This window comes from Bombyx mandarina, chromosome 17 (genome assembly GCF_030267445.1).
Source record: "Bombyx mandarina strain Sakado chromosome 17, ASM3026744v2".
NCBI classification, from domain to species: domain Eukaryota; kingdom Metazoa; phylum Arthropoda; class Insecta; order Lepidoptera; family Bombycidae; genus Bombyx; species Bombyx mandarina.
The window spans coordinates 10,184,156-10,203,737 of NC_143223.1; the positions used below are offsets into that span (position 1 = coordinate 10,184,156).

The 19,582-nt window shown below is 38.5% G+C and overlaps 1 protein-coding gene across 4 annotated transcripts in view; it reads right to left on the reverse strand.

Annotated features, from left to right (window-relative positions):
* The window catches only part of step (cytohesin steppke), a 69,261-nt gene that overhangs the window by 32,143 nt on the left and 17,536 nt on the right, over window positions 1–19,582 (reverse strand). For all 4 annotated transcript variants that reach the window (XM_028171201.2, XM_028171199.2, XM_089734422.1 and 1 more), the window contains one exon: window positions 2,245–2,377. In XM_028171201.2, the coding sequence (XP_028027002.2) occupies window positions 2,245–2,377 (133 nt within the window). The remainder of the gene's footprint in view (window positions 1–2,244; window positions 2,378–19,582) is intronic.

The following is a 19,582-nucleotide window of genomic DNA, read 5'->3' on the forward strand; positions in this document are numbered from 1 at the left end:
GAACAATTCTGAATGTTTTTGAGAGATAAAAAGTATTGTTCGCAAAATTTATCCGAGGCACATGCGTCAATTGATATTCAGGAAATATGTAGTTGGAAAACTGTCCGTTTTCTTAGCTCTATAGGTCCGCACGGGTAGGTACCACCACCCCGCCTATTTCCGCCGTGAAGCAGTAATGCGTTTCGGTTCGAAGGGTGGGGTAGCCGTTGTAACTATACTGAAACCTTAGAACTTATATCTCGAGGTGGGTGGCGCATTTACGTTGTAGATGTCTATGGGCTCCAGTAACCACTTAACACCAGGTGGGCTGTGAGCTCGTCCACCCATCTAAGCAATAAAAAATAAAGAGAATTGTAGCAGTAAAATCTAAGTTATTGGTTTAGTATTGATTGCGAATCGTACCCCCGGGGCATTGTACGAGTGTGTTTTACGAGCACGATCGCTCTCCTGTAGCGGTCCTGCCATATGTGTTGCGGTCCGAAACACAATAATAATATGCTCAATAACATATTTTAACGTATTATACAACGCTATTTTTAAATTAACCGTTTTTTTTATGTTTACTTTAAAATATTTGCAAGTGGTCTCCCCTGGTAGGTTTTGGGTAATGAAAATTGACTTGTTAGTTGTGAATTAGATCCGTTAAAGTCCTCTAAATATTATAGTAGACACAGAACACACTATTTCTTTATATAAATAAAACTTGTATTAACATTTTGTTTCCTGCTAATCGATTGTAATGATTTTGAAAATAGAAATTTAGAAAATCAACGAGATATTTACTAGATTCCGTAAAAATGAAATCTAGATTTTACATTTTACATATTACTAGAAGACGAGTTATATGTATGTAAATACATAAATGTAGCTCACCTGTATGCAATTTATTACTATGAAATGTTATCGTTAATTATAATACCACCTGCTGTGCTTATTAACGGTAATTTGATTTACGTGCTGACAAAATAAAGTTATATCTGGTCAAGGAATTTAAGCCGAATAAAAGAAAATAATGTGTCTTTGTCTTTTCAATTGTAACTTTGATTTTTTTTTGCACTTTCACGGATTTTTCCCTCATTCGTGGATCAAATTTGAATTTTTTATGGAAACTTATAGTCCATCGGAGGTGGTACCATTGTTATGTTTAAGTTGATGTATTTAAATCTTTAAGTCGCTTTCATTGCTTCCTTTAATCTATTTATTTTACTGGTACAAATCAAGATTCACTGGATACTAACTTACTTAAAACGATAATTCCACATTTTAAATAGATTAGCATTCTTATCAAACACGTAATATCAAACTAATCTATACTAGCAAACTTGAGCCAGAGTAAATATTTAATAATCAAAATGCACACAAGCATATTATACCTGACATGACCTTTAAAAATTATTATAAACTTGAGATCCCGCAGTAGTCGAAATTCGACTATAATTAATTGGAATTATAAGTTTGTACACTATTATGATTGTATTTTATACTTCTATAATTACAAATTTCGCCAAGACTACACTATAAACAATATTAACAAAGACAAACAATATTTAATCTATTCTCAATTTGACAACAGACGTCAAGAACAAAAGTTTGACAATAAATAGTATGCATGCGTGTGTGCGTCAAATACATGGTATGTGTGTAATGTTTTCTTTATTGATTTAATGTATCTTTTACGCATTATTTTTAAAAAATATTAGCATTGTGCACTTTTTCTCTATATTCTCTATAGGTGTGGAAAATTTCATACTCCTCCGTCCGCGCAATTTTCGTAAAAAGGGATACAAAGTTTTTGCTTCACGTATTAATGTATAGATAATAAGATATTGTACGATTTATTTCCAATTTGAAGTTCATTAGGCAGGTGTACGGGTTCTAGGAAATTACAATTTACTGAGTATGTCGCCGTGAGAACGATACACCTGCTGTGGTGAATACCACAAACGGTGACCACTAAACTAAAGAACTTCTAATTTAATTGAATCAACGTTTATGTTCTTGTTCATGTTATTTTTTTTCTTCTATTAGCAATTAAAGAATCCTGTAGTTCCAAAGCAGTCAATAAAATTATCATCCAATCAAATATTATCCCTGAATACGTTAAAAATAAAGAATATTGCCCACAATACCCATTTTATAAAAAAAATTGCTTTATCATTGATTTCAGTTGGCAAGAATACCGAGGCAGGAAGATTCCAAGCGTCGTTTCTTAATAACTATACATATAAACCAATTAAACCATACCTTTCTTTGGATCCATATTAAATTTCTTCCTTCCTATGCTCATCTGTTTGGCTTTACTATTCTGCTTACACTCCTCCTGCCCATCAAGTGCTTCCAGCTCGGCCACCACTTCGCCGAGTTCATCTTTAAGTTGCTGTAAAAAAAAAGGCGTAATCAAAAAAACTTTGTATTTTAAAAATACAAACGAGACAAAATACTCATTATAATTTTTTATTTACATCATAAATATAATGGAAAATCGTATAATTCAAGGCTTGGCAGCCAGCCATATATGGTAGAGATCTCATTCCATATCATCATATTGAGAATTAAAACGAGTTCATTGAACTTCACGAAATACGAGATGCCATTCGACAATTTTGTCGGCCAATCTATGTAACGATTGAATAAGTCAACATTCCAATATTAAACAGTAAAACGGCTGCGAAGTGAACTGGCGACCGCAACTCGAATCTCCAACATTCTACGAAGCAGCTGCGAACGTTCCTAGATGTGGAATTGTGGAATGTTCGCCTATCGACAGAATGCCACCCCACTCGATATCGCCAATAAAGGTTTAATACTCGTTTAAGAATGCATAGGTAATACCAATTAAATACAAAAATAATGTGTTAATGCTGATAATTTACCTCGTAGTGCCTCATATATTATATACAAAATATAAAATTCAACTAACAATATTTTATAAAAAGATTATTTTATAAAAAGATGACACGGACCCAAAAATCTTCTTCGACAAATAAAGAAAAAGTTTTACTATTTTTTTAATCAGATTAATTTAATATGACATAAAGCCATAATGAAAACTGAGTAAAAGATAGTCCACGAAGGCTAGAAATGCAAACTCAAATAACACATTATTGTGGTATAAATGTGCAACTCTCAAATTATAAAGGAACACTAAAAGTAAAATATTCAAGATTCGCCTGCAGATTCATTACGGAATGAGAATGAATTCATAAGTATTCATTAGTTGCAGCGCAGAGTACAAAAGCGAGCCTAGCTAAAAATCACAAAGACAATACTACAGAACAATGACCGCACGCTTTTGTTACTTCTTTTGAATTTTGTCGCTCTTTCGCGTCTTCGCGAAATATTTGTTTTGAATTGCCAAAAATATTAAAGAATTAAAAAAATACTACCGCTGTTATTTATTCTTATTTCTTATCGTACATATTTTTTGTTGACTAAAATTTGCTAATCGTATTTACATTTAGTTTTAACATATCTATTTCCTTCCTTAATTTTCTATTATATTTAAACCGAGTTAAGCTCACCTTTTTGTACATAGTATTGACATTGCTACTTTTGTGCAAAATAGAGAACAAATTAAGGATATAGTTCTGATACAAGACAAGCATTTCTTTTTTATTCTGTTCCTACAAACATTTTAAAATCAGAATTCAATATATAAATTGCCGGGTACCTATCATACTTGTACAATAGAGTATGTAACTAAGCCAACCAAGTACACAATGGCTCGCCACGGTCTGGCTGAGCTAACATTATTTGTGGTTCGCTGCCTTTGCTATCCCCTCGAGGAATACTTACCATATCTGGACAAACAGCATAGAAGAAAGAAAAGAACTAATTATATAATACAAAAATCAGTAATCTGTTGATGACAGAAATAATCATAGCCAAACTCTTAAATTGTTTGGATCAAAGAATTGGCGAACTCGATAACGTACAACATTACTATCTGAAATCGAAGTTTTTTTTGGCTATATCTCTAAATATAAATCTCTACTAGCAGAACTATACAGTGTAATAATGGCTTTTGGAGCACAACATATGATCCATTTAATAAATCAAACAGTATATCAGAACGTATACGCGAGTATCAGGGATCGATGAAATCACATAAGACGGAGGTCAGTGGCGCTTGTATTACAAACATGTAATTATTTCAGCGAAGGCTTATTTACAGAGGTGTGTTACGGGACGAATGAGTCATACAGTAACGTGGGAAATGGGAATGTCAACATGCAGCATGTAGACATTTTTTTTTTATTAAAATTTTATTTCAAAATACAGATCTCTTATTCGTTGTCTCGTCCAGAAATCGTTTTATTAATTGGAATTTGTTTTCAATCAAAACTGAATAGTGTGAATAAAATAGCTCTCATTCAACGGTCTGAAATAAGCATGTTATTTGTTATACATATATACATTATTGTTATTGTTATAAGTTTGAATTTTTTTTATTGCATAGATGAGTGAGCCACCTCACTGCTCACCTTGTGCCGCCTGGTTACCGAAGGCCATAAGTTAACACAAAGTGAAAGTTACCACTCATCTTGAGACGATCATTTTTAAGGATTTGATTTTTCACTGTGGAAATCAATTGTTCAATTTTTTAAAAGAACATCGTGAATAAAATAACTAAAGTAAGCATGGCATATAAAATCGTTCATATCGCCTGTCTAGACGGGTTTTAATCCGGGAAATGTAGCAGGTGCATGAACTTCGATTAAATAAAAGGTCCTTGTAGGCGTTATAAAATAATTGCTGAATGATCAAACAGTATTTATTGATATAGGCTTAAAGGTAGTGAAATAATCAGATCATTTACTAACCATTTTTTTATAATAACGACGGTTAAGAAGTCTCTTTTGCGTTATTTTTAAGCTATAACGTTCGCAGACTTTATATTAAATATTAGAATGTTGCTGAGATTTTTAAAATAGCAACACCTTAATTTTTTATTGATAAAACTGACATTAAAATCCGCATTCACTTCAAATGTTTGTTATAGAATACCTTTCACCGACTCTATAATATCAGAAGTGAATGTTTTAAAAATCGGAAATAAGTTTACGTAATCAATATTGCACCACAATTTTATCTATTTAATTATTTAATAATGTTCAAGTATCTATATAAAATGAATTTCATATTTTAATGATTTAAAACTTAGAAAAACAAAGTTTAAATTTAGAATACAACATGTACATACACATACATATAACATAATAATAAAATATTATCAATATCAATAATATTACATTTATTTCTCTCCAAATGTCGGTAGAAACAGTACAACAAATAGGGAACGAACTTATTCTCAAAAAAAAGTCTGTACAACTAGACAACACTGATTTCATTCAACTGCTATATCCCAAACGTTCAATGGTAGCTATCTCGTCTAGACGAATTGAACTGACGCAATCCCTACAGGATTTGAGCTCCGAAATCTTTATTTAATCTACACTGTTACCTGAAATATCTACGTAATTAAATATTTCTTTCAAAATGAAAATTATTTTGTACGAAAGAATCTAAGCACCGATTTTTTAAAGAAACCAGACAGACGCATAGCCAAATGTTGCAGTTTACATAATAATCTAGAAGCTCGTTGAAATGCGATGTGAGATGTATCGATAATGGTGAGCGATTAAGCCACACATCTCAAATAAGTGGAGGCACGAATAACAAAGCGTTGAGGCAATTGTCAAGAAAATAGCTTTTTTTTTTTTTTTTCCTACCTATGCTGATAGCCTTGAGAGGCTATTTCAGCTTCACCCTAACGTGTGTAGGTGAGCTCACGGGGCTCAAACCGGAGAGTTGCTAACACTGACCCTAGCAAGAGCAGTGCTTCGCAGAATCTACCACCGGATCGGAAACGCGACCCACTGAGAAGATCCGGCGAGAAACTCAGTGGGCTGTGTCTAGGGGTTAATTCGCTCGTCGAGCCCTTCGTCGCAAGCGACGGGTTCGACGAGGACGGTGACCGGTGCTTGTGGTGCCTAAAAGCACCGTTAATGGATCGGGAGGATCCGTAATGACGTGCTTTGGGCGACGTCGACTGTTTACCATTCGATCTACAGGATCGGGTATGTAGTTTCCAGCGGCCACGACAAGAGGGTTCTCATGTCGTGCCGCCTTCTCGAAATGGCGCAATGATGCCGACTGTAGATACTTACTGACAGAGTCGAGCTCCAGGTCATCGTGGAGATCCACGTTCCTCAGGAACCATGGTGCTCCGACGGCTATCCTGCAGAATCGGGATTGAATAACCTGAAGGGGCTTCAAGTTGGTGCGGGCTGCGTGAGCGAACACTACGCTTGCATACGTCATAACGGGGCGTATGCAAGTTTTGTAGAGAGTTACCTTATTACGGAGGGACAGTTTGCTTCGCTTGCAAAGCATAGGGTAGAGACGTCCTAATATGAAGGCGGCACGGTCGCGTACCGTTTTAATATGGGGACGGAATGTCATCCCTCTGTCGAGGGTGACGCCTAGGTATTTGACCTGCGAGGCCCACGGTATGGGCTGGCCAAAGAGAGTAACGGGGCTAACGGCGGAGGTGTTTGCGCGCCTATTAGGGAGTGGGATGCTCGAAGTGGTATTCGGAGGGCGACCCCTTTTGAAGAGCACCGCTGTGCTTTTCGTGGGGTTGATGTCGATGCGCCACTTCCGGAACCACTGTCCCATGGTGGCTACTGCGATCTGGAGTTGCCGATGTAGCAACGACATCTTCCTACACGAGTAGTAGATAGCCGTGTCATCGGCGAAGAGCGCTAGATGGGTCTCCGGAGACCGGGGTATATCATTGATATACAAACTAAATAATAACGGGGAGAGCGCGGAGCCTTGCGGGACTCCGGCAGTCAGATGACGGGGGCGAGAGCGAGTTCCCTCTACTCGATATCGAAACAAACGGTTCGACAAGAAGTCTCGTATGATGAGCACGAGTCTGTCTGGCACTCCCATGTTGTACAGTTTGTAGATCAAACCGTTGTGCCAGACTTTGTCGAACGCCTTCGCGATATCGAAGAAGAGGGCGCCGGTCGGGATTTGTTTACGCCTATTTAGCCCTATTAAGATGTGCTCCGTGAGGCGGTGCACTTGTTGTACGCACGAGTGCTTAGCGCGGAATCCAAACTGCTCGTCTATTAGAATTTTATTCGCGGTAACGAAGTCCCAGAGGCGTTTCCGAAGGAGCCGTTCGTAAATTTTGCCTATCGTCGGGAGGAGACTAATCGGACGGTAACTAGCGGTTTCGTTTTTCGGTTTGCCCGGCTTATGTATACCGATAACGTCCGCTTCTTTCCACACCGCGGGAAAGATGCAGTGCGTCATAGCGGCATTTAAAATGGTAGCCAACATTGCTATCAGTTGGACTGGTAAGAGTTTAAGCGCGCGGTTACGGATGCCGTCGGAGCCGGGTGCCTTCTTAGGTTGGAGGTTGTGGATCGCTTCTCTAACTTCGTCAGTGGTAATGGGGGGTAACGCGTCCGAGGGCGGTAGGGAAGCTCTGCGCTCGACCTCCCTGTCGACTAACTCGGTGTGTTCGGGGTCCGCGTATTGAGTGCTGGTGGTGCACTGCTCTTGCAGTGCATCGGCCAGCAGCTCAGCCTTGTCATCGTCATCGAAAGCCGGTGGTTGGCCTGAAGGGCGTACGAGGGGAGGCATAGTAGCGGTAGTTTCGGATTTGAGAGTCCTAGCTAGTCGCCAGTATGCTTGGTGGGAGGGCGCGAGTTGTTCTAAATAACTATGCCAATTTTCGTTACGGGCGTCGCTTAGGCGGGAGTGGACTTCGCGTTGTAGACGACGCATCCGAATCCGGTTTGAATGCGTGGGAAGACGATCGTAGGCCCGGATTGCCGCGTTCCTAACTCTTAAGAGATTCCTAAGTTCGGGGGAAAGTCTAATGCGGTGGAAGCTATCCTCCACATCGACTTCTTTAGAAGATCTAATGATCGCGGAAGAGATGTGATCGGTAATGATGTTTATGGATTCGACGGTGTCCTCGGGGGATAGATTCGAATCCGGGCCGTAAGGGAGGATTGGCGGAGCGGCTTCGGCTAAGCACGTGCCCAGCTTATTCCAATCCACCATGGTCCTCGTAACAGTAACTGGGTTGTGAGGGCGACCGAGCTGCATAACGACAGGTCGGTGGTCTGAGTCGAGCTCTGACAGTGCTTCGATGGAATGCAAGCGCAGAGTTACGTTCCTAAGCAATGCCAGGTCTATAGTGCTCGGACGGAGCGCGATGTTATACGGATAACATGTTGGAGTTGGGGGGCCGACTACTTCGAAGGTGAGGTCGTCTATAAACGCGTCGAGACGCCTACCGTTGACGTTAGTACGATGGCAGTTCCACCTAGTGTGGTGGCAATTTAAATCGCCTGCCAGGATGACAGAGTCTCCCATGCCGAACAGTGACTCGATGTCACTGCTCAGGAGGGGCTTGTCCGGGGGGAGATAAACGGATGCGATGACGATCGGCTGGTGTCCCGTCAGCGAGATACGGCACACTGACGCCTCGATATGTGAGAGCGAGGGAGTATCGAGAGGGACAACGTGCAGGGCCCGCCTATAGTAAATGGCAGTCCCGCCTTTGGAGGCGGTGAGTCTGTCATTCCTAACCATGACGTAATTCGCGACTTTCGGGTCACGACGCGAGGGCTTCAGGCAGGTCTCCTGCACTAACAGAATATCTATTAGGTTGTCGCGGAGGAATTCGAAAATTTGATCGCGTTGCCGCGCGAGTCCGTTAGCATTGTAGAATGCTAACGTAAGCGAATACGGTTTTTCTCTACCTTTTTGCGCCATTGATTACCGGTAAAGAATTTTTATAACGTGCGAGACACGGACTCGTAGACGTCCATGTGATCGAAAGCGGCCGCGAGCCGCTGTTCGGGGGTTACCGACCTACGGATAGCATCTGCGAACGATCGCAGACGGTCAAAGTTTACCGCGGTGACGAAGTCGCGCACGAGCGCGAAGTCGTTGACGACTGAGGGTTGCGGGGGGCGGTACGCGGGCGCGGGGCGAGGTGCGAGCAGGGGCTGAGGCGCGTGACGTGTCGCAGGCGGGAGCTGGGGTACGTTTTGTGTTCCCTCCTTCGTATACGGCAGCGGTTTTTTCCACGCCGAGACGGTGGGAACCGCAGCCGGTACGAAGGCTGGTTTCGGCACTGAAGGCGCCGAAGTCTTTGGGTCGACGGTTCGGGGGGCTGGGTGGTTCGGGCGTTTACGCGGAGCCCTTGGACATCCGCGGTAGTTTGCCGGGTGCCCTTGCTTAAGGCATAGGACACAGCTTGGGGGTTCCGTCGCGGTTTCCCTAACACGCGAACATTCTGTGGTTGCGTGATCGCCGAGGCATTTCACGCAGCGGGGGCGCGCGTGGCAATTACGCGCTGAGTGGCCATAGAGCTGGCACCTGTGGCACTGCCCGGGAGTACCACGTTTATGGGGGGCTTCGATGGTGACCCCGGAGAGGCCGCATATCGTTTTGAGACATGAGATTCTTTTCTTTGCCTCCGGGGTTGATTCTAGCGCGACGAGAATCATATTGTACGGCTGTCTGCCGCGTCCGCTGTGCATCCGGTGCACACTAATTATTGGGAGGGACTGACCGATCAGATCCTCCTTTACGTAGTCTATGTCGAGTTCCTTGGGGACTCCACGTATCACTACGCGGAGTTCGCGGTCCTCCTGAAGAGCATAGGTGTGATAACCTATGTTCTCCTTTCGGAGGTAAGCAGAGAGGGCCCTATGGTCGCCCGGCGTTGCGACCTTAATCTGAATCCCATGCGCGACGTTACGCGCATGGGTATAATTAATTTTGTTGGCCTGAAGGGCCTGGGATACGCGATTCCACGCTGACTTCTCCTGGAGTATCAGCGGGGGCGGGACAACTGTTTTAGGCGCGGGCGCGGTTTTTGGGCGCGGCGGTGGGATTACGCGGCGGGCGGAGTCCGACTCCGGCGTTACGACTACCTGCGGTAAGAAAATAGCGATAACACGTGGACTGACTTTTAAAGCGTCGTTGTTCGTGTACGCTTCATTGGTTCACAATGGAATAGTAAAAAAAGATTGGGTATGATTTATTTTTTCTGGTCTGTTAAAATTGCGAAATAAATAATACTGCTGAATCTACTTTTTTTCCCTTATTCTACTTTTTTTTGTTCCAAATAAAATAGCCAACGTATTCGCCGTTTCTTTCAATCACGCTGATGTGTATTTTTCTTTGATACGCTTAGGACATTTTATAGGATTTCACTGATCAATACCCGTAGCAGACCTAACAATCTATCTGACGGTGAGCTAGTAATAACCGCTAAAGCCGTAACCACAGTCGATTTTTTATACAATCGTCTCATTTGAAGTCGTCGTGGCCTAACAGATAAGACGTCTGGTGCATTCGTGTTGAGCGATGCACCGGTGTTCGAATCTCAGGCGGGTACCAATTTTTCTAATGAAATACGTACTCAACAAATGTTCACGATTGATTTCCACGGTGAAGGAATAACATCGTGTAATAAAAATGAAACCCGCAAAATTATAATTTGCGTAATTACTGGTGGTAGGACCTCTTGTGAGTCCACGCGGGTGGGTACCACCACCTGCCTATTTCTGCCGTGAAGCAGTAATGCGTTTCGGTTTGAAGGGTGGGCCCGCCGTTGTAACTATACGTGAGACCTTAGAACTTATACCCCAAGATGGGTGGCGCATTTACGTTGTGGATGTCTATGTGCTCCAGTAACCACTTAATACCAGATGGGCTGTTAGCTTGTCCACCAATCTAAGCAATAATAAAAAAAAATATTTTAATGATACAAATCAAAATAAACTTCATGGTAGATAATTTAAATTAAATGAACTAATCAAATAATGTAAATTGCAAGAGACTCACACACAAGTACACTACACTCATTATTTGTAGTTTCTGTTGCCCAATTAATGCTGGAGTCCACATCCGTATAGCAAACAATTACAATTAACTGTTTTCAAATTAGACATATTTTTGTAATAGCAGCCTAGAAGTTTCATAATTGCTTCATCAACCACTAATATTTTAAAAAGTATTTAATTTAGTAATTGAGCTAGTAATAGCTTACCTACCTACTTGTTTTTGTTTTGTGTATTCTTCGTTTTAGCCAAAGTTATTGGAGGTAATGGTGTGAGTTGCATTCTTGTATTTGTTTTGTAGATTATAACATCTAAAGTGTGGTGCTTTGTTAATTGTTAAAGAAGTTCGTGAAGAAATGTCTATATATGTCTAATTCGTATAAATCAAAACGTCTGTTGCTAACTACTGTTGCTGTTATTTTTAATAGTTCCTCACACAATCCGCATTATAATTCAAAGATTTGATCTTTGGAGTAAAAGTTTGAACCGATAACAAATTACATAATAATATTGACAAACCACTCTCTACATAAATGAAAAGAAATCTAGGATCACTTTTACATTTTAATTTTTTAATAAATTCACAAATTTGTGGTTTGCTTTTTTGTTCGTGATTTATGAGTTTATACATACGTTACTGCATAAGAGTCGGCACTAAGTCCCTATCTCTTCCTGCTTGTGACGGATGCCTTGACATCGGAGATACAGAAAGAGCCCCCTTGGTGTATGCTGTTTGCCGATGACATAGTGCTCATCGGAGAAAACGGGCTCGAGGTCCAAAACATACTGGAGAAATGGCGATGCAAGTTGGAGAGTGTTGGCCTAAAAATCAGCAGATCGAAAACCGAACATCTGTTCTGTGATTTTGGCGGTCTCTCCAATTTTACACCTATTTCCCTCGACGGAACACCTCTGCCAGTATGTCAAGACTTCCGATACCTAGGGTCTGTTATTCAAAGCGACGGTGAACTGGATCGTACTGTGAGGTGCCTGGCAGAAGGGCAGGATAATGATGATGATGATGACATACGTCACTGCGTTGTTTATCGAATTGTTGAAACTTTTTACAGTTGTACACTGCGGAGAATGTTTTACTATAGTACCAACAACGTGCGATAGATGACGCGCGAGTAGCTACAGCAAATGGGTGTGTTTCATATTTAGCGTTAGTTACAGTTTGACCAAGCTTCATTCATATAGAGCATTAATCGAATTCAATGAAATTCCTTGATCATATTCTTTAATTATGTTATAAGCGAAAAAGAATATAGGAATAATTGTATAATAATATGTTCAATAGTGTATTTATGTACTGTACTGACGAGATTTAAAGTTTTATAAGACAATTCTGTCCACCTTTAAACTTTGTTAATGAAAAAACAAAGGCACTTTAATGTATAATGACATAAAAGATATTCATATTGTCAGTATTATCGTTACAACGTTGACGTATTACTTTTTATATGTGTTGCTAGAGTATATAACACCGTGCTACAAATCATTGTTCAATGAAAGGTTTTAGCTATTTTCCGTATTATGATGACAACATCAATGCGATTTAGCTGGATAAAATAAACGCGGTTGAAACGTATCGGTGTTGCTTTAAACTGTCCGATTTAATTTGTCCATTTCCTATTGATGTTTGATTTACAATCAACGATTTCTAAATCATCAATCGTGACGGTAAGGGCGTTTAGACGTAATATGGGGAGGTCAAATTGTTTGACCAATACAGCTTTCTGGTGGTATCAATTTGTAACTTGAACAGGACCAATTATATTACTATTTATGAGGATTTTAGTAGGCAGTTTAACGTTTTAAAGTCTAATTTTTCGATAAGCAATCTTATGATTGCATTATTTAAAAAAACATTTAATTTATTTTATTTAATAATATGAACGTACCTATTCATTGGTACCATACAGAGGTTTCTTTGTTACAATGGATTATTATTTGCTAAAAAGCCGTACATTAGTTGGATCATGCCATTAGTAGTGGGTTTTATGAGCCTTCCCGATTAATACTCGGCATGCTTCTGTCGCGTAGCAGAAATGAATTAAGGTTTGAAGAATGGGACCGTCTTCATGCTATAAAATCCACACCTGTAGACCAGTCTTAGTCTTAAGTCGAGCGATGGTATTTTCGTCAAAATAGGCAGAATGATGGAGCCGAACAATACAGAATTACAAGACACATAAAAGAGAAAAAATATTTCGAAAATATAATCTGATTCCGAAAATAGCCCAGAGATGACGATCAAGAAAGCGATCTCAATAAATCTAATACTGAAAAGAAGCCCCGGAACGAAACGAATGTAATACGAAACACCCGTACAAAATGGAATGTTTTATTGACAAGCATTTGAATCAAAATGAAAGAGAAAGTTCTTAGAAATTAATAACGTATATATAAAATAACAGCTATAACCAAATAAGTCGATTGTGTACTATATACCTTTACTGCATGCAATCATCTTTAAGGAATATATTGAGCGACTATAAATCTACATCTAGATGGACTGTGAATTAGAGCAATCATATCATTGAAACTGCAAAGCTTAACTTGCTGCCAATTGTGGTGGTTCGACCAACAGTATAACGCGCACTTATTTAATTAAGGATAAGGCCATTGCGCTTTTGCTTTCAAGTGCAAATAAATTGTGTTATTCAAGTGTTTAACTTTATAGATTTAAAAATGTTCTTGTCCCTGTATTAATATAAAAAAAAACCTCACTATTTCAAATTTTACAATAAATTATGTATTAGGTGTATTTTGGAAGCTACGCTTGTGACATCGGTTGCACGTATTGAAATCGAGCTGTGCGAATCCTTAAACTTTCCCTCATTAATTCACTTTCTACGACTTCATTTCTAAGATTTTCTTTAAATTTTGTAAACTAAACATGTATTAACGCTTTTGTCATCATAATATAAGCCTTTGATACATTATAAAAAAAAATCTACACGGTAACAAAAATATCGCAAAACAAAGCTAATTATGTAAACATTAACAAATTACGTTTATTAACTAATAAACTTTTTTCTGATTCATTAGTTAAGTACTAAATGTTTAAGAATACTTATTGATTTTCAATTTTTACAGTAATCTTGAAAGAAAGTAAGACTCCAGTCAGGGATCTAAATATAACCGCATCAAATTACTCGTAAATCCTAATGAACGTAAATGAAGTTCACCTGGGTAGACTAAAGGTTGTAATAAATTAACATGTGTGTTTGAAGCTCACCCCAAATTTAGTAACAGCGTTTAAAATATAAGTATTCTTATTATTCATTAACGATTTCCAAGAATAGAATTTACAAGCTTTAAAGTTCATAAAATTACATGTTACATCAGACCGGGAGATGTTATAATTCATTAGTCAGAATTCAGGATGAAGCGTTTGTAATTAGAAACAAACAAGGGCAACACTGATTTATAATTTTGTATTTTTTATGGTATCGTTTAATTAAAACTAGATATAGTACGTAAAAATGGAGGCTCAATGAGACTGACCTATTAATCAAAGCTTGTAGCGTCACTAATGAAGCTGTACGGGCCTATAAATAAACAAACATACCGTGTCTTAACATTTCAGTATACAGTTACAGGCACGACACGCTAAACTAGGACATCAGTAGTATAATTATTATCTAATGTATGTCTCGCATCAACAAAATAACAAAAATGTTAGTTTGGGATTAACGACAGAAGGGAAGATCTTCCACCGAGCGGGTGATATTTGCTCGGTAGACCGACGGTCCGAATGTTGTTGTTCGGAACTTGTATATATGCACTTCATCTTGAAAATGTCGTAGGCGAGTTTCAGGCATCTGTCAATTATCTTGCGTTGTATGATGGCTACTTTTACCGGTGGTAGGACCTCTTGTGAGTCCGCACGGGTAGGTACCACCGCCCCGCCTATTTCTGCCGTGAAGCAGTAATGCGTTTCGGTTTGAAGGGTGGGGCAGCCGTTGTAACTATACTGAGACCTTAGAACTTCTATCTCAAGGTGTGTGGCGCATTCACGTTGTAGATGTCTATGGGTTCCAGTAACCACTTAACACCAGGTGGGCTGTGAGCTCGTCCACACATCTAGGCAATAAAAATAAAAAAACCCGCCACATCAGTAATCAATTTCAATGTTTCGCTATCGAATTAAATGTGCCACATAAACACACGAATTGAGCTGTGATGTTTAACGAAATTTTATACATGTTTAAACAAAATGCTACTAATTCAGTTTATGTCTTTTTGTTACCGCCTGGCAATGTTCCCGAAAAATGAAGATTTGTGCGTTCCAACAAACCACAATATTTACTTTGCTAGACGCACTGATCTTATGATATATTTTCTAAATCTAAACGTCCACATCTTTCCTACCAGCAAATCAGCTCAATGAGTTTAATAATTTCAAGGTTAGAAACGATGACATCTACAATTCAGCAGTCTATCGCAACTATAGTTAATTTGTTACATTATAACGCTAACTACTTAAATTCTTGTAAGATGACGCCATTCGATGATCGAAAACAAACGCTATTAATTTTAATACGTAACTAGATGATCAGATGGTGTTGTTCTGTTCGTTTCCATATTGTTTTTCTTCATAAGAACACACATTTGGTAAATTACGAACATTTTAAGACCAAAAATAGCCAAATCGGTGCGGGCGTTTTCAAGTGATGCAATTTAGTAACGAACAGCATTTCAAATTTATTTACAACTAGCTGACCCGGCAGACTTCGTAGTGCCTCAAGAGATAAATAAAAGACCTAAACTTTTGTATAAAATAAACTTAAAACAAACAAAAGGAATCCGTCCGACGGGGGACACATCAAAGGAAAAACAAAATTGTTATTTTTATTTAATTCCAAGCATTTTCATATTTATCTACCTTTTAAACCTTCTCTGGACTTCCACAAATAATTCAAGATCAAAATTAGCCAAATCGGTCCAGCCGTTCTCGATTCTTAGCGAGACTAACAAACAGCAATTCATTTTTATATATAAGGTATAGATAGATATGATCGCCAATCACACAGTGCATGAAAAGGAAAGTTTTCAACCAGTACTTTCTATCGGTTATGGCTTACGGAGCCGTGACATGGACACCTACAATATGAATAGGTCAAGGACGCTCAGCGATCTATGGACAGAGCTATGCTTGAAGCTTCCCTAAAGGATAAAATCTTCTAGAGGTTATTCGACAGAGAACTTAAGATATTGACATAGCTCAGAGTCAGCAAGCTGAAGTGACAATAACCTGGGCGTTTATGCCTTCGAACCGACAATCTCTGGAGCAGGCGGGCTTTTGAGTGACCGGCCGTGTGAGTGGCCGTAAAATATTTATGTTAAATATCCAAACAAACAGTACAATCTGTTCATCACACAAATTTTGGCCCGACGTGGGAATTGGAATTACGATCTTCAATCCAGCAGTGAATAAAAGACTGCCTATTTATATATTTATAATCATACCTAATATTTAAAGAGTTGTGCTTAAAATCAGACAAAAGCCTGCAGCATCAGCATGTTAGTTCACATCAAAAATTTCGTATGAAAGACAACAATATGCAAGCACTAATGTTTTGTGTGTCGAAATAGCTCAGTCAAACAATTCTAACACTGTGATAGATACATTTCAGAACTTTCAATCTGGCCTAGTGATATTTCATACCGTGGTTGCTTGCATTGCTACGTTCTACAATCGGACCTTCTATTTATGTATGAACTTTGATCTTTTTCTATCTCAAACTACCGTATAGTCAACAGGTTAAAAATCAATTCGCATTAATTATTTAACTCGACGACCTTGAGCCAAACAATTGAGTCCTATTAAAAAAAAACATTTGGTATAACATAGAATTTTTAAAGATTATAAAGTATCGCTTTTGTTTAAATAGAAATCAAAAATATCAGAAACCACAAAATATTACAATGAACTTACACAATAATAATAATGAAAACACAAAAAAATTAATGTGTGTCCAATAACAACCAGAATAGACTGGTGGTAATTGTATCAGTCTACGATACTGATAAAGCAATATCATTACGCACGGTCGGGCAGGTTCATCAATCTTTTCTTGATGGGTTCGATACCGTATAACTTTATGTCATTCAATCCGTTTTAACTTCCAACGCTACATTTGCGTCCACTTTATACTTATACTAAGCATTGTAACAAATGAAGACATGAGTGAATGAAAGCGTAAAGTACCAGTTTTAATATTTTCGAGTTTTTACATCGAATGAAGGTGTTATGTGCCTATAAACCATATTAAACCTTAAAACTACGGGTTTAAAGGCTATTTTTAGGAATTGCATGTGATGAAGGAGTTATGTACTAAGAAAAAGTACAAGTAACAAAAGCTTGTTGTCCGTTTTCTCAAAATTAACAAATCGTATCCACTCACGTCTTCAAATATCATTGCAGTTATATCAAAACCAATTACAGTACAAAAACGACGCGCTCTAATTATTCTTGCAATATTACTCAATGTTTACATTGATCGCTAGAATCATTTTAATCCCAACCTCGTATCGAAATCTAGAATAACTGGTGAAGGTAGTTTGCTAACACGTAAAACTTAATTGGGACTGAGATGCGCATTCAGTGACCCCGGTAAACAAGAAAATAAACTTAGTAATCACGACAAGAAGACGCTACTGTTCCATTCTAGTTAGTTAGTAAACTATAACAACTTTTCCTATCTCTCTTGCAACTTTGCTTACAGTCTGACTTTATCATATCTTTTGGAAAGTTATTCACCATTGTATTAAATAAGTTAACGTTCCAATCGTGGAATTTTACGTTTTGTATAATCAAAAGTAAATTTTAATGCAAATTCCTCGTTGGACCTTGATTGTAAAGTTGTAATTACGTGTGAATTTTTTAAAAAAAGTTTCGAATTTATTTTTAGCTTGTACTTACTGGTTGTAGGACCTCTTGTGAGTCCGCACGGGTAGGTACCACCGCCGCGCCTATTTCTGCCGTGAAGCAGTAATGCGTTTCGGTTTGAAGGGTGGGGCAGCCGTTGTAACCATACTGAGATCTTAGAACTTATATTTCAAGGTGGGTGGCGCATTTACGTCGTAGATGTCTATGGGCTCCACTAACCACTTGATACCAGGTGGGCTGTGAGCTCGTCCACACATCTAAGCAATAAAAAAAATTGTAATTGAAACTGTAACTGTTTTCGTGTTAATTGGATGAAACTTATTCAATAATTTTACATCTGGTATGATGTCATAATCAAGAATGAATTCTCCGAGAAACGACGTCGTCGTTGGAACGACATCTAATACCCGACCTTCAGGTGTGGTCCAGCGAACAACAAACATGTCATGCAATACTCTATATCTATACAATACTCAGAATAGCAGTAAGACTGAATGAGATGACGAAATACGTAATTGAACATTTATTTTGATGCAAGGGAATGAATGACGAGACTCGGTGGCCTTACTTACACATATCCCAAATGTGGAACAATTATAAAGACGGTCAGTTTAATGTATTATCCGTACTATCTAAATCAGTTATGTATTTGATATATGTAACAAGAATCAATAATGTAGATAAACATGGAAATTTTAAGCACAATAGCTAAGCCCAAAAACTAGTATCGATTTCCCTAATACACTGGAAGAAAATTAATAAATTTTGATAAATCGTTTGCGACCAAAGAAATAAAAACCCGAATAAGACCTAAGCATTTATTTTAAAGTGAAAAAAATTTCGTTCTTTATTTTCTAGCTACTTATAACATACGTAATTCGGTGATTTGAACGAGACGATTTTCGTGACTTACACATTTTATAACTTATTATGTTCACCCATATCCTCCACATGTTGTACGTGTTTGTTCAATACGTGTTTGTTTGGAAACCAAGACTCAGGCATTTCCTGTGCATTATTAGTGTAAAATAACTGCCATTACTCATCCTTTAGTGACCAGAATGAAAAGTAATATTTATCCATATGACGTTCAACCATTCAAATCATTTGTTTTAAAAATATACGAGTAAATTATGATATATTTCGATAAACGAATTGAAAAATACTAAAGGCATTTTAGCATTTGTTTGACGTATAAATTTAAAGTAAATTGACCTCAATTTTCTTTATGTGTATAGATTCCGTTCGATATAAATTAATTTGTCATCAACTCGAAAACCGTTTCTCACACACATTCGTGTAACTGTTTCATCTCGGCAAATGTATTTTTAACCAACATTAAACAGATACTTGTTTGTTAAATGAAGGAAACTGAAAAAAAGAAATAAACACCGGCCTACAAGTAAACGAACTCATATTTACAAATACAATGTTTGCACGCCTTCTGTGTAAACGCAAATATCAAATTGCATACAAAACCGAATTACTCAGTGGAGCGCCAGTGACTCATAGAACTGCTCATTACGTGCAATTTGTTTGCGACAAGTAGCCTGCCGTCCATTAGAAAGGCTAACTACAAAAGACAGACCTGACATTTTTACTCACATACCACTCACCTACCATTAAAATTATGCTTCAAATTATACAAATTATTATTTTATGAACGAGATACCAGTTTATTTTCACTGACATGTAACCTTGCGACCTCTATTTCTCACCGATAATTCTGCATTCTTTAGAAGCCAATCACTCACCACGACATCCGCATAAGACCATTCCGCTGTGTATGAAACAC